General features: G+C 42.3%; 1 protein-coding gene across 1 annotated transcript in view; it reads left to right on the forward strand.

Annotated features, from left to right (window-relative positions):
* The first annotated feature begins 11,977 nt into the window (after positions 1 to 11,977).
* Positions 11,978 to 18,938, forward strand: part of csf1rb (colony stimulating factor 1 receptor, b) — a 57,305-nt gene continuing 50,344 nt past the window's right edge. The window contains exon 1 of the mRNA XM_056263537.1: positions 11,978 to 12,133. Coding sequence (XP_056119512.1) covers positions 12,073 to 12,133 — 61 coding nt within the window. The 5' untranslated portion in view covers positions 11,978 to 12,072. The remainder of the gene's footprint in view (positions 12,134 to 18,938) is intronic.

Genomic DNA, 18,938 nt, shown 5'->3' on the forward strand with positions numbered 1-18,938 from the left:
TATCAGTCATGTTGTCTGTTCAACAGTGCGTGACCTTTCGACCCTGTGCTTGTGCACGACTAACAAGCCGACGCCGTAAACCCTGGAGAATCACATCCATCTGGAAGCATTCGCACATCTGGAAGAACTTTACTCTGGACAAATGAACGCATAGAGAAGATGGTGATGGTCCAGCAGAACGAGGCTCTCGCAGAAACAGCACGTTAATAATCGTCATATACGTCATCTTATGCTCTCTCTTGTGTGTGTGTGGTGTCTGCGATTGTTTTTGATTGTATTATGATAAAAATAAAACTGTATCTTCAACTGTCTCGCATTGTGAAAAACCAATCCCAACATTTTGATAAGCATTTTAAATCTACACATAATGTAACGCTGAAGTGTGTAATCTTTCAATGTTCTCTTATCCAGCTTAAAATTCAGGGACAACTATAAATCAATTGCATTATGTATGTACTATGAAAAGCACTTAACAAATTTGAATTGCAATAATCACTTTTTGTCGTTCAGTAATTACAATGGCCTAATCATTTATACCTGCAACTGTGCCATTTTAATCCACCTATTAAAATCATCTAGTCTTAGAATTGGATTCTATGACTTTTCATGTTATGAAAAAAAAGGATTCCAATACCCAATAAAAAACTGAGATATATAAAAACAATTATGGTGATAATAATAATGCATCTGGAGCTTAGAAACCATAACACATAGGCTGCCTTCGATAGGTTTACATTGCATTTTTCCCCTTATAATGCTTCTGAAGACGTTTTCATTAATAATTATAATACTAAATAAAGTTACTGAATAATGGAAAATTCTTTAATGTAAGCTCTCTGTTAGATAATACATTTTGCTGTGATATTTTGTGTTTAGCTCCGGTCAGGGTAAATATAGTCACTAAAGATGCAATTTTTCCTTGTGAGCCAATCAAACATAAATAATATTGTTGTATAACTCAAAGCGTAACTCTTATATGCTCTCTGTGTCTTGTCTAGACTTTTATATTGAAGGTTGTGTTTCCGTTTCCTGTTCCAGTTTTGTAGGCCGTTTGTAGTTTTCCGGTTGATCGTCTCCCTAGATGTGCCTCATAATCTTCAGCCTGTTTGCCATTAGTCAGTTTAGACACCAGATTGAAGTTAACTTGGATGAAAACGAGGCTGTGAGAGATGAAATCTTGAATTTTTCACAACTCACAACTTTCAAAACGGTTTTATGGAGTTTTTGTCTACAGAAAGATGTTTTGTAAGTTGAACAATATGTTGTTTAACAACAGTACAATCCACTGAATGCACTATACCTGCTTCTATCCCTCACAGCCTCGTCCTCATTCCTGTCAAAAATTAAATATGGTGCTACTATGATTAAAAATGAGTTTTGGATTGATCTATTTTTGATAGTTTGCACCAAAGAAAATACTGTTCTCATTAATTTGTAATGATATCAGCAAACAATAACTGACAATCACAACTCTCTCACAGCAACTCAGTGATGTCAAGGCTATAATGTGATTGGTTATGAAGGTACATATGATTCAATTGAACTGTTATGCATTCTCCAATGAGAGCTTGGTGACGTGGGTCGAAAGGATATTTGCTTAATTTTAATTTTAATTTTTTAGTTTTTTTTTTATATTTGCTTAATTTCTATAGTAAGTTTCATGAAACACTGTAGACTGTAATTTTGCAACTGGAGTCAGTTACACAAAAACTTACACTGGTCAAGTTTGACAAAGAAAAAGACTGATTATGTTTATGCAACAGTATATATAATAAGTTTAGCAGGTCCGTTTTGATTTAATGCTGACTTTCATGGATGGACATTTTGTTGTCTGAATTCAGGATGACATCTAGTGGTCATGTGAAGTAATGTTATGAGAAAAGAAAAGTAAGAATATAAACCTGACCTCTGTATTCATATAAAGCAAGTTCAGATGATCTCAAATGTGCAAGTCCGTTCTCAGTAACATCTGAGGCTTTTTCCTCTGTTCACTAGGGTGACTGTCCCCATTTTTGGTATCCCGTGCCCAAAAGTTTCCGAGTTTTACATCATGTTCAAAACACTGTTTTTATTTTCCCCAACAGAGGCGGCTCATCCCGCAAGCTACATTGATTTCTTGGTCGTACACTGTTACTTTAGCCATGAAGTAAAGTTTTACATTACCTGAAGGAGAGCAGAGCACTGTTATCATCAATGATCAAAAGAGACACCGTTATCGGTTTACAAGGTAGTCATATACTAAGTATTCTTGTTAAAATAATACTGTTTGTGTGTGTACTATTTCAGTGGTTCTCAACTGGCTCATGGGACCCACATTTTCCATGGTCATTAAGCCATGATCCAATTATTATATATTTTTTTTAGGAATTTCATTTGTATATATAGCCTATAAAAAATATAATAAATTATAATAAAATGTATTTCACAAAAAGTGCCTGACACATAAAGTGTGCCACTTCACTTAAAGGAGAACTCCGGCGCAAAATGAACCTTTGGTCTAATTACACATTGTTACCTAGTCAACCGTTATCTGAGATTTGTTTTCATGATTATCGAATGTAAATAGTTTTATCTCTAAAAACAGTTTAGCCTATAAAGCTAGTATAACGCTAGTATATTGGGCATAGATCAATGACAAATAAAAATCGCTTGTTAATACCCCTAACAAGGCTCAAAATAGCCCATCACCACCATGGTAGCATAATGAGGCTCCCTACCTTCAAACCGAAGCATTGAGAACTTTGTCAGTGTCCAGACAGTTTAATAAGAAGATATTTTAAACATACAGTCAACTTCGTGTATAGAGCGAATGCGTATGACGTCACCGTCAGCTGGAGTGATTGCGGTCACGCACACTGAGTGGCAGAAAGACTGAGCGGCAGCATTGGTTTTCAGCGTGAATGCCGTGAAAAACACAAAAAACACATCTAAAATGGGAAAGAGCTTTGCGATTGACTGTACAACTACATTTCACAAGAAATCTGAGGTATATTTTTACAGACTGCCAAAAGCTACAGAACAGAGAAGAAAATGGATCGATGCAATTCATAGAAACAACTTGACTCCAGGCAGAGAAAAGTGGATTTGCAGTTATCATTGAGCCCGTTTACATGCAAACCAGTAACCATGACAACACAAGTAAACCGTGTTTACATGACTTTATTAATAAATCAGGCCATGACCCTTAGGCTGTGTGACGACAAAACAATCATTTGCGTATCTGACTCTGAGTATTTCATTTGTTTTGTCGGTTGATGTTAAATAAAGCTTGCAACATGTCAGCGGGAAATTTACAGCTGGTATATTATCCTCTCATGCAGTTACAGATGCAGCGTTTTGACTGAACCACTTCTACTTCTGCTGCACGAGATAAGAGAAAAAAAAAGCAGAAAGCAGGTTAATGCGTTCACATAATACGAAATCCGAGTAAGAGGCAAAAAACTACCCGTGTCGACCGGTTTATGCTTAAGCCGGTTATGACCCTACTCCGATAAAAGAAAACAGGTTTCCGTGTTTACATGACCACATGCGTTGTCATGACAAAAAAAATATAGGCTACTAGTTTTAGGGTTGGACGATATGATTATAGCCTATATATAACATTGATATGAGTGATCACCTGGATTTAGACCTACCTATATTGTATTTATATAAAGCGTTCACGTATTTCCCCAGCGTCGAAATCAGGCACATATAAGTTAAATGTCAGGAAACACAATGGCTGCGTGTCAATATCCATGGATCACTGGATCTTTGGTAGGCCTAAATTGTAAGGAACACTTATATCGAGTCCAACCATCGTTTGTTTTACTCTCGTTTCCGCAGTTTCCCCTATTAACTCCAGTCACGCAGCAGCTCTTCTGCCACTCAGTCCTGCTGAGGGGGGCGTGTTCCGGCGGGGAAGTGACGTTAATGCATTCCCTCTATACAGGCAGAAGCCATCTTTGAAATACAGCCTTTACCAGTCGATCTACGAACGCCGATCCAAGCCTGCTGTTCGCACTCACCTTATCATTCTCACCAGCGCACTTGGATCGGCGTTCGTAGATCGACTGGTAAAGGCTGTATTTCAAAGATGGCTTCTGCCTGTATACACGAAGTTGACTGTATGTTTAAAATATCTTCTTATTAAACTGTCTGTACACTTACAAAGTTCTCAATGCTTCGGTTTGAAGGTAGGGACCCTCATTATGCTACCGTGTTAGTGTGGGTCTATTTTCAGCCTTGTTAGTGGTATTAACAAGCGATTTTTATTTGTCATTACACTATGCCCAATATACTAGCGTTATACTAGCTTTATAGGCTAAACTGTTTTTAGATAAAACTATTTACATTCGATAATCATGAAAACAAATCTCAGATAACGGTTGACTAGGTAACAATGTGTAATTAGACCAAAGGTTCATTTTGCGCCGGAGTTCTCCTTTAAAGCTGCAGTCCGTGACTTTTGGTGCTCTCGCGGTTAATAAACAGAATTGCATGCGTCGTACATGCGGAAGAATATTGTAGCCGGAGCTACTTTTCTCTGTTTATGTCTATGACCAGTCACCCAGGGAGCACCCTTCTGAAACCTAAAATGACAAGTGGGACATCCTATGGTCTCATGGACTTAATGGACAAGCACATGCGGCAGGCATTGTAAGTCTACAAGAACAAAAGTGCATATAAACTGTGCCCTGATACGTCTACGGAGGTCGTCCCTGTACTCTCTATTGGCCCAGAAACGTCTACAGAGGTCGTCCCTGTTCTCTCTATTGGCCCAGAAACGTCTACGGAGGTTGTCCCTGTACTCTCTATTGGCTCTGACACGTCTACGGAGGTCGTCCCTGTACTCTCTATTGGCTCTTATACGTCTACGGAGGTCGTCCCTGTACTCTCTATTGGCCCAGAAACGTCTACGGAGGTCGTCCCTGTACTCTCTATTGGCTCTGATACGTCTACGGAGGTCATCCCTGCACTCTCTATTGGCTCTGATACGTCTACGGAGGTCGTCCCTGTACTCTCTATTGGCTCTGATACGTCTACGGAGGTCGTCCCTGTACTCTCTATTGGCCCAGAAACGTCTACGGAGGTCCTCCCTGTACTCTCTATTGGCTCTGATACGTCTACGGAGGTCATCCCTGCACTCTCTATTGGCTCTGACACGTCTACGGAGGTCGTCCCTGTACTCTCTATTGGCTCTTATACGTCTACGGAGGTCATCCCTGTACTCTCTATTGGCCCAGAAACGTCTACGGAGGTCGTCCCTGTACTCTCTATTGGCTCTGATACGTCTACGGAGGTCATCCCTGCACTCTCTATTGGCTCTGATACGTCTACGGAGGTCGTCCCTGTACTCTCTATTGGCTCTGAAACGTTTACGGAGGTCCTCCCTGTACTCTCTATTGGCCCAGAAACGTCTACGGAGGTCCTCCCTGTACTCTCTATTGGCTCTGATACGTCTACGGAGGTCGTCCCTGTACTCTCTATTGGCCCAGAAACGTTTACGGAGGTCCTCCCTGTACTCTCTATTGGCCCAGAAACGTCTACGGAGGTCGTCCCTGTACTCTCTATTGGCTCTGATACGTCTACGACGGTCGTCCCTGTACTCTCTATTGGCCCAGAAACGTTTACGGAGGTCCTCCCTGTACTCTCTATTGGCCCAGAAACGTCTACGGAGGTCGTCCTTGTACTCTCTATTGGCTCTGATACGTCTACGGAGGTCGTCCCTATACTCTCTATTGGCTCTGATGCGTCTACGACGGTCGTCCCTGTACTCTCTATTGGCTCTGATACGTCTACGGAGGTCGTCCCTGTACTCTCTATTGGCCCAGAAACGTCTACGGAGGTCGTCCCTGTACTCTCTATTGGCCCAGAAACGTCTGCAGAGGTCGTCCCTGTTCTCTCTATTGGCTGATACGTCTATGGAGGTTGTCCCTCTACTCTCTATTGGCCCATAAACGTCTACGGAGGTCGTCCCTGTACTCTCTATTGGCTCTGAAACGTTTACGGAGGTCCTCCCTGTACTCTCTATTGGCCCAGAAACGTCTATGGGGGTCATCCCTGTACTCTCTATTGGTCCAGAAACGTCTACGGAGGTTGTCCCTGTACTCTCTATTGGCTCTGATACGTCTACGGAGGTCGTCCCTCTACTCTCTATTGGCTCTGATACGTCTACGGAGGTCATCCCTGTACTCTCTATTGGGTCTGATACGTCTACGGAGGTCGTCCCTGTACTCTCTATTGGCTCTGAAACGTTTACGGAGGTCCTCCCTGTACTATCTATTGGCCCAGAAACGTCTATGGGGGTCATCCCTGTACTCTCTATTGGTCCAGAAACGTCTACAGAGGTTGTCCCTGTACTCTCTATTGGCTCTGATACGTCTACGGAGGTCGTCCCTCTACTCTCTATTGGCTCTGATACGTCTACGGAGGTCATCCCTGTACTCTCTATTGGGTCTGATACGTCTACGGAGGTCGTCCCTGTACTCTCTATTGGCTCTGATACGTCTACGGAGGTCGTCCCTGTACTCTCTATTGGCTCTGATACGTCTACGGCTGTCGTCCCTGTACTCTCTATTGGCTCTGATACGTCTACGGAGGTCCTCCCTGTACTCTCTATTGGCTCTGATACGTCTACGGAGGTCCTCCCTGTACTTTCTATTGGCTCTGATGCGTCTACGGCGGTTGTCCCTGTACTCTCTATTGGCTCTTATACGTCTACGGAGGTCGTCCCTGTACTCTCTATTGGCCCAGAAACGTCTACGGAGGTTGTCCCTGTACTCTCTATTGGCTCTGATACGTCTACGGAGGTTGTCCCTCTACTCTCTATTGGCTCTGATACGTCTACGGAGGTCCTCCCTGTACTCTCTATTGGCTCTGATACGGGGGTGGTGATGGCGCAGTGGATAAGACACATGCCTTTGGTGTGAGAGACCCGGGTTCGAATCCACTGTGAGACACCAATGTGTCCCTGAGCAAGACACTTAACCCCTAGTTGCTCCAGAGGCGTGCGACCTCTGAAAATATAGCAATTGTAAGTCGTTTTGGATAAAAGCGTCAGCTAAATGAATAAATGTAAATGTAAATGATATGTCTATGGAGGTCGTCCCTGTACTCTCTATTGGCTCTGATACGTCTACGGAGGTCGTCCGTCTACTCTCTATTGGCCCAGAAATGTCTACATCCCTGCCGATCCCCCGCTGATGTCAGCACGGGCTGCCACGAGGGCCATCGTTCCAGGGTCTCGTCCCGTCGAGCCTTGGCTCCATGTCAGCCCGCCGATCCTGAGTTCCTTCACGTCAGCCCCGCCGAACCTGAGTTTCTTCACGTCGGTCCCACCGAGCCTGAGATTCACGTCATTCCCGCCGAACCTGAGTTTCTTCACGTCGGTCCCACCGAGCCTGAGATTCACATCATGCCCGCCGAGCCTGCGCTTCACGTCATGCCCGCCGAGTCTGCGCTTCACGTCGGTCCTGCCGAGCCTGCGCTTCACATCATGCCGGCCGAGCCTGCACTTCACGTCGGTCCTGCCGAGCCTGCGCTTCACATCATGCCGGCCGAGCCTGCACTTCACGTCGGTCCTGCCGAGCCTGCGCTTCACATCATGCCGGCCGAGCCTGCACTTCACGTCGGTCCTGCCGAGCCTGCACTTCACATCATGCCCGCCGAGCCTGCGCTTCACGTCGGTCCTGCCGAGCCTGCGCTTCACATCATGCCCGCCGAGCCTGCACTTCACGTCACGCCCGCCGAGCCTGCGCTTCACATCATGCCGGCCGAGCCTGCACTTCACGTCGGTCCTGCCGAGCCTGCGCTTCACGTCATGCCCGCCGAGCCTGCGCTTCACATCATGCCCGCCGAGCCTGCACTTCACATCATGCCTGCCGAGCCTGCGCTTCACGTCATGTCCGCCGAGCCTGCGCTTCACATCATGCCCGCCGAGCCTGCACTTCACATCATGCCCGCCGAGCCTGCGCTTCACGTCATGTCCGCCGAGCCTGCACTTCACATCATGCCCGCCGAGCCTGCGCTTCACGTCATGTCCGCCGAGCCTGCTCTTCACATCATGCCCGCCGAGCCTGCGCTTCACGTCATGCCCGCCGAGCCTGTGCTTCACCTCATGCCCGCCGAGCCTGCGCTTCACATCATGCCCGCCGAGCCTGCGCTTCACGTCATGCTCGGCGAGCCTGCGCTTCACATCAGGCCTGCTGAGCCTGCGCTTCACGTCGGTCCTGCCGAGCCTGCGCTTCACGTCATGCTCGCCGAGCCTGCGCTTCACATCATGCCCGCCGAGCCTGCGCTTCACGTCGGTCCTGCCGAGCCTGCGCTTCACGTCATGCCCGCCGAGCCTGCGTTTCACGTCATGCCCGCCGAGCCAGAGACTGTTCACGTCATGCACTCCGAGCCAGAGACTGTTCACGTCATGCACGCCGAGCCAGAGACTGTTCATGTCACGTTCACCGAGCCAGAGACTGTTCACGTCATGCACGCCGAGCCAGAGACTGTTCACGTTATGTACTCCAAACCAGAGACTGTTCACGTCATGCACGCCGAGCCAGATACTGTTCACGTCATGCATGCCGAGCCAGAGACTGTTCACGTCATGCATGCCGAGCCAGAGACTGTTCATGTCATGCATGCCGAGCCAGAGACTGTTCACGTCATGCATGCCGAGCCAGAGACTGTTCACGTCATGCACTCCGAGCCAGAGACTGTTCACGTCATGCACGCCGAGCCAGAGACTGTTCACGTCATGCCCGCCGAGCCTGCATTTCACGTCATGCCCGCCGAGCCAGAGACTGTTCACGTCATGCACTCCGAGCCAGAGACTGTTCACGTCATGCACGCCGAGCCAGAGACTGTTCATGTCACGTTCGCCGAGCCAGAGACTGTTCACGTCATGCACGCCGAGCCAGAGACTGTTCACGTTATGTACTCCAAACCAGAGACTGTTCACGTCATGCACGCCGAGCCAGAGACTGTTCACGTCATGCATGCCGAGCCAGAGACTGTTCACGTCATGCATGCCGAGCCAGAGACTGTTCACGTCATGCACTCTGAGCCAGAGACTGTTCACGTCATGCATGCCGAGCCAGAGACTGTTCACGTTATGCACGCCGAGCCAGAGACTGTTCACGTTATGTACTCCAAACCAGAGACTGTTCACGTCATGCACGCCGAGCCAGAGACTGTTCACGTCATGCATGCCGAGCCAGAGACTGTTCACGTCATGCATGCCGAGCCAGAGACTGTTCACGTCATGCATGCCGAGCCAGAGACTGTTCACGTTATGTACTCCAAACCAGAGACTGTTCACGTCATGCACTCCAACCAGAGACTGTTCACGTCATGCACGCCGAGCCAGAGACTGTTCACGTCATGCACGCCGAGCCAGAGACTGTTCACGTCATGCACGCCGAGCCACAGACTGTTCACGTCACGCATGCCGAGCCAGAGACTGTTCACGTCATGTACTCCAAACCAGAGACTGTTCACGTCACGCATGCCGAGCCAGAGACTGTTCACGTCATGCACTCCGAGCCAGAGACTGTTCACGTCATGTACTCCAAACCAGAGACTGTTCACGTCATGCATGCCGAGCCAGAGACTGTTCACGTCATGCACTCCGAGCCAGAGACTGTTCACGTCATGTACTCCAAACCAGAGACTGTTCACGTCATGCATGCCGAGCCAGAGACTGTTCACGTCATGTACTCCAAACCAGAGACTGTTCACGTCATGCATGCCGAGCCAGAGACTGTTCACGTCATGCATGCCGAGCCAGAGACTGTTCACGTCATGCATGCCGAGCCAGAGACTGTTCACGTCATGCATGCCGAGCCAGAGACTGTTCACGTTATGTACTCCAAACCAGAGACTGTTCACGTCATGCACGCCGAGCCAGAGACTGTTCAGGTCATGCACTCCAAACCAGAGACTGTTCACGTCATGCACTCCAACCAGAGACTGTTCACGTCATGCACGCCGAGCCAGAGACTGTTCACGTCATGCACGCCGAGCCAGAGACTGTTCACGTCATGCACGCCGAGCCACAGACTGTTCACGTCACGCATGCCGAGCCAGAGACTGTTCACGTCATGTACTCCAAACCAGAGACTGTTCACGTCATGCATGCCGAGCCAGAGACTGTTCACGTTATGTACTCCAAACCAGAGACTGTTCACGTCATGCACGCCGAGCCAGAGACTGTTCAGGTCATGCACTCCAACCAGAGACTGTTCACGTCATGCACGCCGAGCCAGAGACTGTTCACGTCATGCACGCCGAGCCAGAGACTGTTCACGTCATGCACGCCGAGCCACAGACTGTTCACGTCACGCATGCCGAGCCAGAGACTGTTCACGTCATGCACTCCGAGCCAGAGACTGTTCACGTCATGTACTCCAAACCAGAGACTGTTCACGTCATGCATGCCGAGCCAGAGACTGTTCACGTCATGCACTCCGAGCCAGAGACTGTTCACGTCATGTACTCCAAACCAGAGACTGTTCACGTCATGCATGCCGAGCCAGAGACTGTTCACGTCATGTACTCCAAACCAGAGACTGTTCACGTCATGCATGCCGAGCCAGAGACTGTTCACGTCATGTACTCCAAACCAGAGACTGTTCATGTCACGTTCGCCGAGCCAGAGACTGTTCACGTCATGCACTCCAAACCAGAGACTGTTCATGTCACGTTCGCCGAGCCAGAGACTGTTCACGTCATGCATGCCGAGCCAGTGTCCCCAGACAAGACGGCCGCCGCCGAACCAGTATCTGTTCCTGAGCCGGTGTCTGTTCCGTTCCTGAGCCGGTGTCTGTTCCGTTCCTGAGCCGGTGTCTGTTCCGTTCCTGAGCCGGTGTCTGTTTCTGAGCCGGTGTCTGTTCCTGAGCCGGTGTCTGTTCCGTTCCTGAGCCGGTGTCTGTTTCTGAGCCGGTGTCTGTTCCTGAGCCGGTGTCTGTTCCGTTCCTGAGCCGGTGTCTGTTTCTGAGCCGGTGTCTGTTGCTGAGCCGGTGTATGGTCTCCTGGTCTCCTGAACTGCCGGCTCCACCGTGGCCACCCGAAGGGTCGTCTCTGCCGTGGCCGCCCGATTATGTCCGCCACCCTCCCCCCCTTTCTGAGCCGTTCTGTCCTGGTTCCCGGTTTCATGGTTTAGATCTTTTGCTTGTTCTTTGGATTACCTTGTTTGACTATGCTTCTTGGACCTTGTTTTATGTTTGGTTTGTTAGCCTGTGTTTTTAACCCTGTGCCTGTTTATGGATTACGACTGTGGATTATCCCAAATAAAAGCTCTTCGTCACACTAAATGCGTATCTATTGCACGCATTGTGTTTATCGTGCAATTTATATGCGTTTTTATTTGCATGCATGGGTAGGTTTAGTAGTAGTGTGGGGTGCGTGTGTATTACACGCAATAAAATGCGAATCAAATGGACGCAAAAACTGCGTATCATATGCACGTAAAAACTCATTTTCGCGTATAAATTGCACATAGAGACACATTTTAATGAGACCAGGCTGGTATTCAGAGCAGTACGTGACAAATATGTGTTAGGAGATGATCAGTGATATTTGCTTCACCTGTAACTGGTCATAATGTGTTGTGCTCATCAGTGTATCAGTGACCTACATTTTTGACCTTTTAGTAACAACTTAAAAGTTGTTAATTAATTTATAGTAACTTAGCTCTGATTCTTTTATTCTTATTTCTTCTGCACTACAGTCACTTCTTCATGACATAATGATATTACTTATTTATTTAATGACATAATAGTAAACACTCTTAAAATTTCAGTAGTTTAAACAAATGCAATGTGTTATTGTCTAATGTCTAATTTAAAGGAAAATGCATCGAAATCCATCTTACATCTGATGCACAGTAATTGCTAATACATAATAAAAAATAATAAAGCACAGTAAAAACTGATTTGCAAAAAAAAGGCTAAGTTGCTTTTTCAGTGGACTCAAAGTTCAGCAGTCTGGAGAGGAAGTTAAAATGCTTTAGTAAATTGTGTCATCACACCTAAGCCAGTTTTCCTGTAGTGTTTCAGACCAGCAGACCACAGTTTTTACCAAGCTAAAGTGACGAAGATGAACCGGAGGATGCTCTGTATCACCCTCTTCATTGCTGTACTGCCTTGTATGGCTAAAGGTACGTCAATTCTTATCTCTATACTAACTTTATTGATAGATGTGTAAAATTAGACCTCCTCTCACCAATTACGCTTTATGTCTTCTGCAAGAACTCAAATCTTAGCCATGGCATCAGCCGGACACATGCTGACGAAGGCTTCATTTACAAATAGATTGTTAAAGTCCAGTTGTGAAAGGCAAAAAGAAATAAAGGATGTTTAACTTTGATTTTAAAATGTTTTTTTTTTTGTTTTTTTTGTTTACTTCGGACTAATTCTAATTCTGTATACTGGTAAAATGATTCTTCCAACAAGTCCAAGCATCCTGTGTTAATTATTATTATTATTTTTTATTTTAACATATAAAATTTATAACATAAACATTTATAATAGCTATAATTTAAACTAACTTTGTTTGTTTTATTTCTCACTTTGTTTTTACATTTTTTTTCTTTAAAATGTACTTAATTTGATTTAAAAAAAAATAATTACTACAAAGATCCATAACAAATAATGATATCACGTTTTGATAGAACTATGATTGAACGCTCCTTCTGAGAGCAATTTAAGACATAATTTGGTAACACTTTATAAGTATACAGTAATAAAGTACTTACAAATCATTAACGAACTATTAGTTTATAGTTAATATATTATGGTCTCTACATTGTTAATATATTAATAGGCTATATACAAAGTGAGTTCTTCATGCATTGTCACTGTAATTAACACTATTTTTTATTGTTTAATTAGCTCATATTTAAAGAGTTAGATAATGTTTTTTATGCTTTGTTAACAACAACTGTAAATATTCTCACTTTGGATTTTAGGAAAAAGGAAAAATGTCATAAATAAAGTGCTTTAAACCTACCTTTATTAGACATTAATTGCATTCATATTCCCCCCCCCCACACACACACACATACGCGCACACGCATGCACGCGCGCGCGCACACACACACACACACACACAAACGCACACACACACACACACACACACACGCACGCACACACACACACACACGTTGGCATATGTGGTTCACTTGATTGCGGGGACTCTCCATAGGCATGATGATTCTTAAACTGACACATTTCCATTTGTGACCTAATCTAAAGCGAGAACTATTTACAAGTTGTTAACAAAGCATAAAACATTATCTAACTCTTTCTGAGCTAATTAAACAATAATAATTTCGTTAATTACAGTGACAATGCATGAAGAACTAACTATTTGTATATAGGCTATTAATATATTAACAATGTAGAGACTACAATATTTCAACTATAAACTAATGGTTTGCAACTGATTTGTAAGTACTTTTGTTACTGTTTACGGTAACACTTTATAATACTGTTCCTTCATTAATGAATAACTACACACGAACAAATGAGTAAACACATTATTAACACAATAAACTCTGATTAACAAATTAGTAATAGCGCTGTTGAATGTTATAGTTCACTATTAGCTAATCAATAACTACTGTTTTTCATACCGCACTGAAGACTATAGATGAAGAACTACTATATACAAGTTCATAATTAACATGAATAATGCATAATTTATAATAAAAGGTAACGGTAACCCATAATGACTCAAGTGTTACTACATCCTTCTAAAGGAACTAATAATAATTTGGATCATCTAAAGAGAAAAACATGATAACTCCCTAATATCGACTGAAGTGATTGTAAGATTTTGAATAGTAATTCCTTCCGATGGATTTGGTAACACTTTAGTCATTACTAGTGTGTGTTTCCATGATCTTCACATTAGAAAATTATTAGATCCAAATAATTAGTAGTTCCTCTAGAAGGATGTAGTAACACTTGAGTCATTATGGGTTACCGTTATCCTTTTATTATAAATTATGCATTATTCACGTTAATTATGAACTTGTATATAGTAGTTCTTCATCTATAGTCTTCAGTGCGGTATGAAAAACAGTAGTTATTGATTAGCTAAATGTGAACTATAACATTCAACAGCGCTATTACTACTAATTTGTTAAGTTTATTGTAAGTTAATAGTAGTGTTAACAGTGCGTTACTCACGTGTTTCTGTGTAATTATTAATTAATGAAGGAACAGTATTATAAAGTGTTACCCATAATTTTAATGCTGTCTGTTGTCCAAAACCATTCTTACACTCAAAAAAAAATGCTGGGTCGTTTTAACCCAATTTTGGGTCAAATATGGACAAACTCAAACATTGGGTTAAAATTGTAATAAAAAAATGTGAACCAATGGCTGGGTTGTTTTAACCCAAATTTGGGTCAAATATGGACAAACCCAGCCATTGGTTTACATTTTTTATTTATTACAATTTCAACTCAATGTTTGAGTTTAGAGTGTAAAATATGCATTCAATAACAATTAGTGCATTAGTTAAATGTTGCATTACAGCATGTCAGCAGTGTGTGAATACTGTGCATAAAGTGTGTGTGTGTGTGTGTGCACGGGAAACAGACTGTTTTGAGACAGGTGTGTGATGTTTGTGGCTTTGATGGGCAGCGTTGTAACAGTCCTGTCGAGCTCTGGTGTGTCCTGTCCGACTCGAAGCAGAAGTGAGAGTGGGAATGGGAAACAGACCCCTGGGATGTGGCTGTGCAACGGGCCACCGGTGCAATGTGTTTCCTGAGGGACCCAATCAGAGGGGCTCTTCTGCAGCGCCTCAGACGCGCACACACACATCTCAGGCCTCGCTCTCGCTTCCCCTTTCTGCAGTTAAAAATAATGCCCGGGCCCCTTCTTCATCAAAAATGTGACAAGACCCTGCGTTGTTGTTGCAAAAACTGCGATCCAGAGTCGTGTCTCGCAATTTCCGCTATACTTCGGATTTCACGCCTTCAATTTTGCACAAACCACATTCTGACGTTTCACTTTTAGTGATGTCCATCTCAGCAGCTCTGCTGGATGTCGTTGATGCAGATTGAGCATCAAGACTTTATGTTGAAATGTGGAAAAAGGAACGCACGCTTGCTGTACATCTTTACATTTTTTTGAAAGAAATATAAATGTGAAAATCGTGTGTTCATTTAATCATGTTGTTCTTCTTTTTGTGGAGCAAAAAGCTTTGGTTTCACTTTATTTTGATGGTCCCTTTAACACATTCTGGTGACTATAAGTAACATTGCACCTACATGTCTACTAACTCTTATTAGAGTGTTAGTAGAGTATTAATAGACTGGTAGGGTTAGGATTAGATTAAGTTGACATGTAGTTGCAAAATTACTTATAGTCAGTAGAGTGTCTGTTGGAGGACCATCACAATAAAGTGTTTGCAGATTTAAGCAAACAGTCTACCAATACTCCGATGAGAGTTAGTTAACATAGTTGCAAAGTAACTTATAGTCAACAGCATGTTCAAAAGGGACCATCAAAATACCAAGCGTTACCAAAGCTTTTAATTTTTTTTTAAAATCTTGTTTTCCAGTAAAAATATCTAACCATCCTTAAAGCAAGACGAATATTCTTGAGAAGCAAAATTGTGAAAGATAATAAGACTTTGTTTTTTCAGCATGTTAAATTAAAGTCGGCATGAAACGGAAGGTGCTTTTTCCCCCCTTATTGTGACGTATATCCAATTGAAACGCTTTTTGGCTTTTATGTAGGACGGGACCTGATTTTGTCCGTCGGGAATGGATCGTCAAAGTTGTGAATTAACTTATGCACATATCGCATCAAACATTTGTGAATAAAGCAGACAGAAACATATATAGTGTCGGATCTGATCTGTCTGGGTTTCCACCTCGTGTGTTCAAAATCGTCACTTGCTGGACGAAAACATCCGCAAATATTTCCCCTCCATCATAAACGAGTGTGTGTCGAGCGTCAGACGAAACACAGTAAACGCTGTCGTGTTCTCTAGCGTTCGGATGCTGGTGTTCGAGAACACACTCGTGTGTGTGAGACGCTTCTGGAGGGAATTACACCCAATCATCATGATCACACACTTCGACTTTCAGAATCACCAGACCAACATTGGAGACGCTTGACGCCATTGGTCCGCTGGTTACTCCAGTTATCCAATCACAGCTGACGCTGAGGCAAAGTCACCTGAGGTTTTGAGGGATTTATTCAGTAAATGTGTTTACATCGTAGTTTATGCACGTGTTTTCTTATTGGATGAAAAAAAAATTGTACGCACATTTTTAGAACTGACGCACATCTTGCCGTTTCCATCCAGCGTTTTTTAAATGTGATCAAAATGCGCATAAAAACAGGATGGAAACATAACTAGTGACAGGTTGTAAATTCATCATCGGGGAAGAGAAGAAATGTCATTTTGATGAAAGATTATAAACTTTGCGTGGATTTTTCTTTTGAAAATAAAACATTTACAATAAAAGAAAAATGCATTTTTAAGGAGGTTTACATATTTTAGTGGAAAATGTTTAGCAAAAGTTTTCACCATCTTTTTGCCTTCACTGAATTATTTAAATGCTCCTTCAGTGTGACATTATAAAAGCAATCCATGTAATCTTTAATTAATACGAGCTCATTAAACTGAGTAGAGTTTGTTTGAGATGAAGTGTGTATGTCAAACCACCAAACATGTCAACCATATCATTTCATAAACTTCATTAATACAGTCAAACCAAAATGTATTCAAACCAGTGACCAAGCAATGCTTCATGTTGTTCAGTCTGTGTGTAAAAAGAGCATTAGCAGTTACAGAAAACACACTCCAGCAGAACATGATCAGCTGAAAGTGGAGGAATCATTCCCAAATGTTTATAAGTTTTACTGGTAGTCACTGCATGAAGAATATTTGGGTATAATATGTCACAGTTTACTTTATTTTGCTCTCCTCACTTACATAAATGAACTATAGTGTCCTGATCACACTAGTGAAAAAATATCAAATATTATATCTGGTGTCTGAATCATTTTTGTCTTGACTGCACAAATCCTGCAGAGTTGAGCTCAAACTCACATCTGAACCTGTAATTTAATGTAATAATTATACACTGTGAAAAGTTATTGTTGGTTTAACTTAAAATAAGTTGGTTGCCATAACATTTTTAAGTTCATTAAAATTAAAAAAATGAGGTAATACAATGAGGGAGATTGGTTTAATCAACAGAAACTCAAAATATTATGGGTAACACTTTACAATAAGGTTTATTAGTTAACTACATTAATATTACATAAACATTAATAACTACATTAGTTAACATGAACTAAGAATAAACAATACTTCTACAGCATTTTTAATCTTTGTTAATGTTAATTACAACATTTACTAATATACTTTTTTAAAATCTTGTTAACATTAGTTAATGCACTGTGAACTAACATGACCAAACAATGAACAGCTGTATTTTTATTAACTTTAACAAAGATTAACAAATACAGTAACAAATGTATTGCTCATTAGTTCATGTTAGTTAATACATTAATAATGTTAACTAATGAACCTTATTGTAAAGTGTTAATGTATTATGTGATCTGAACGACATAAATTATCTAAGTTGATTTTGACAAAACAAAAAATGTTTTGTTAAATCAACTTAGATAATTTATGTAGTTGAGATAACATAATATTTTGAGTTTCTGTTGATTCAACCAATCTCCTTCATTGTATTACCTACATTTTTTAACTTCAATGTGCTTAAAGTTAAACCAGCAGGTTATATACTTCTTTAAGTTAAATCAACAATAACTTTTTACAGTGCTTGTTTGTGGGGAGATTTTGAAGCGTACTATATGTGTGCTCCCTTTAGCAGATGAAGAGCTACTCAGCTCAACGGCAGGGTTTGTTCATATTCGACCCAAATTTGGGTTGAAACAACCCAGCATTTTTTAGAGTGTAGTGTAATGTGAAGTCCTTGCTAATCTTGCTCAGGTCCTGTAATTTAATTTAATAATTCTACACTCTAAAAAATGCTGGGTTGTTTCAACCCAACTTTGGATCAAATATGGATAAACCCTGTCGTTGGGTTAAATTTTTAAATCACATTTTAACCCACTGTTTTGCCGCATTTTTTAGCGTTCAGTAACTCTGAAATCCTTGATCATCTTGCTTTTTGATTAGGGTTTCAGGGCAGTGGGTCAGTTTTGAGGACACCTAAAAAATCTGAAAAAATGCTGGGTTGTTTTAACCCAACGTTTGGGTCGAATATAGACAAACCCAAACGTTCACTGTAAAAAAAAATCTGTTCAATTTACGGTAAAATACCGGCAGCTGTGCTTGCCAGAAATTTACCATATAAAATACAGTAGCAAGACTTTACGGTAGCAAGGTTTTACAGACTTAACTTAAAATTTACAGAAATAAACCGTATTTCATTATCTGATATAATGGTAATTTTCTGACCTATTGAAGTATTAATATCTGTTTTATACCATTGTAATACACTGACAGCCAACAATCACAGCAGTGATGAGAGTCACATGATCAATCACAGCTCATCATAAGCAGTTCTTCCACAAGACAGTTAATACTGATATACAGAAGCTGCACAGTGTCATTCACACAAACATTAAACACCATCATGGTAACACATATGAAATTTTAAAAAGGCAATAAACATTAATATAACAACATTAAATATCACATAAAACCCTGATGTACGTAACTGATTAGAAAAAGACTAAGCAAACTATGAAGAAACAGTTATTTCAACAAAAACACATCAAATGTGAAGTGTCACGCAGGGAATTGTGGGAATGTCAATTTGCGGTTTTTCACTGTAAATTATACCATGAGTTGTTCTTTTTCACTTTCAAAAACTGTAAATTTAATGGTATTTTACAGTAAAATTACATGAAATGTACCATTAGATCCATCACAGTTATTTACCGTATATAGTAAGGAAA

The sequence above is a fragment of the Rhinichthys klamathensis genome, unplaced genomic scaffold, assembly GCF_029890125.1.
Source record: "Rhinichthys klamathensis goyatoka isolate OS25496 unplaced genomic scaffold, OSU_Roscu_1.1 h1tg000207l_1, whole genome shotgun sequence".
Classification (NCBI taxonomy): domain Eukaryota; kingdom Metazoa; phylum Chordata; class Actinopteri; order Cypriniformes; family Leuciscidae; genus Rhinichthys; species Rhinichthys klamathensis.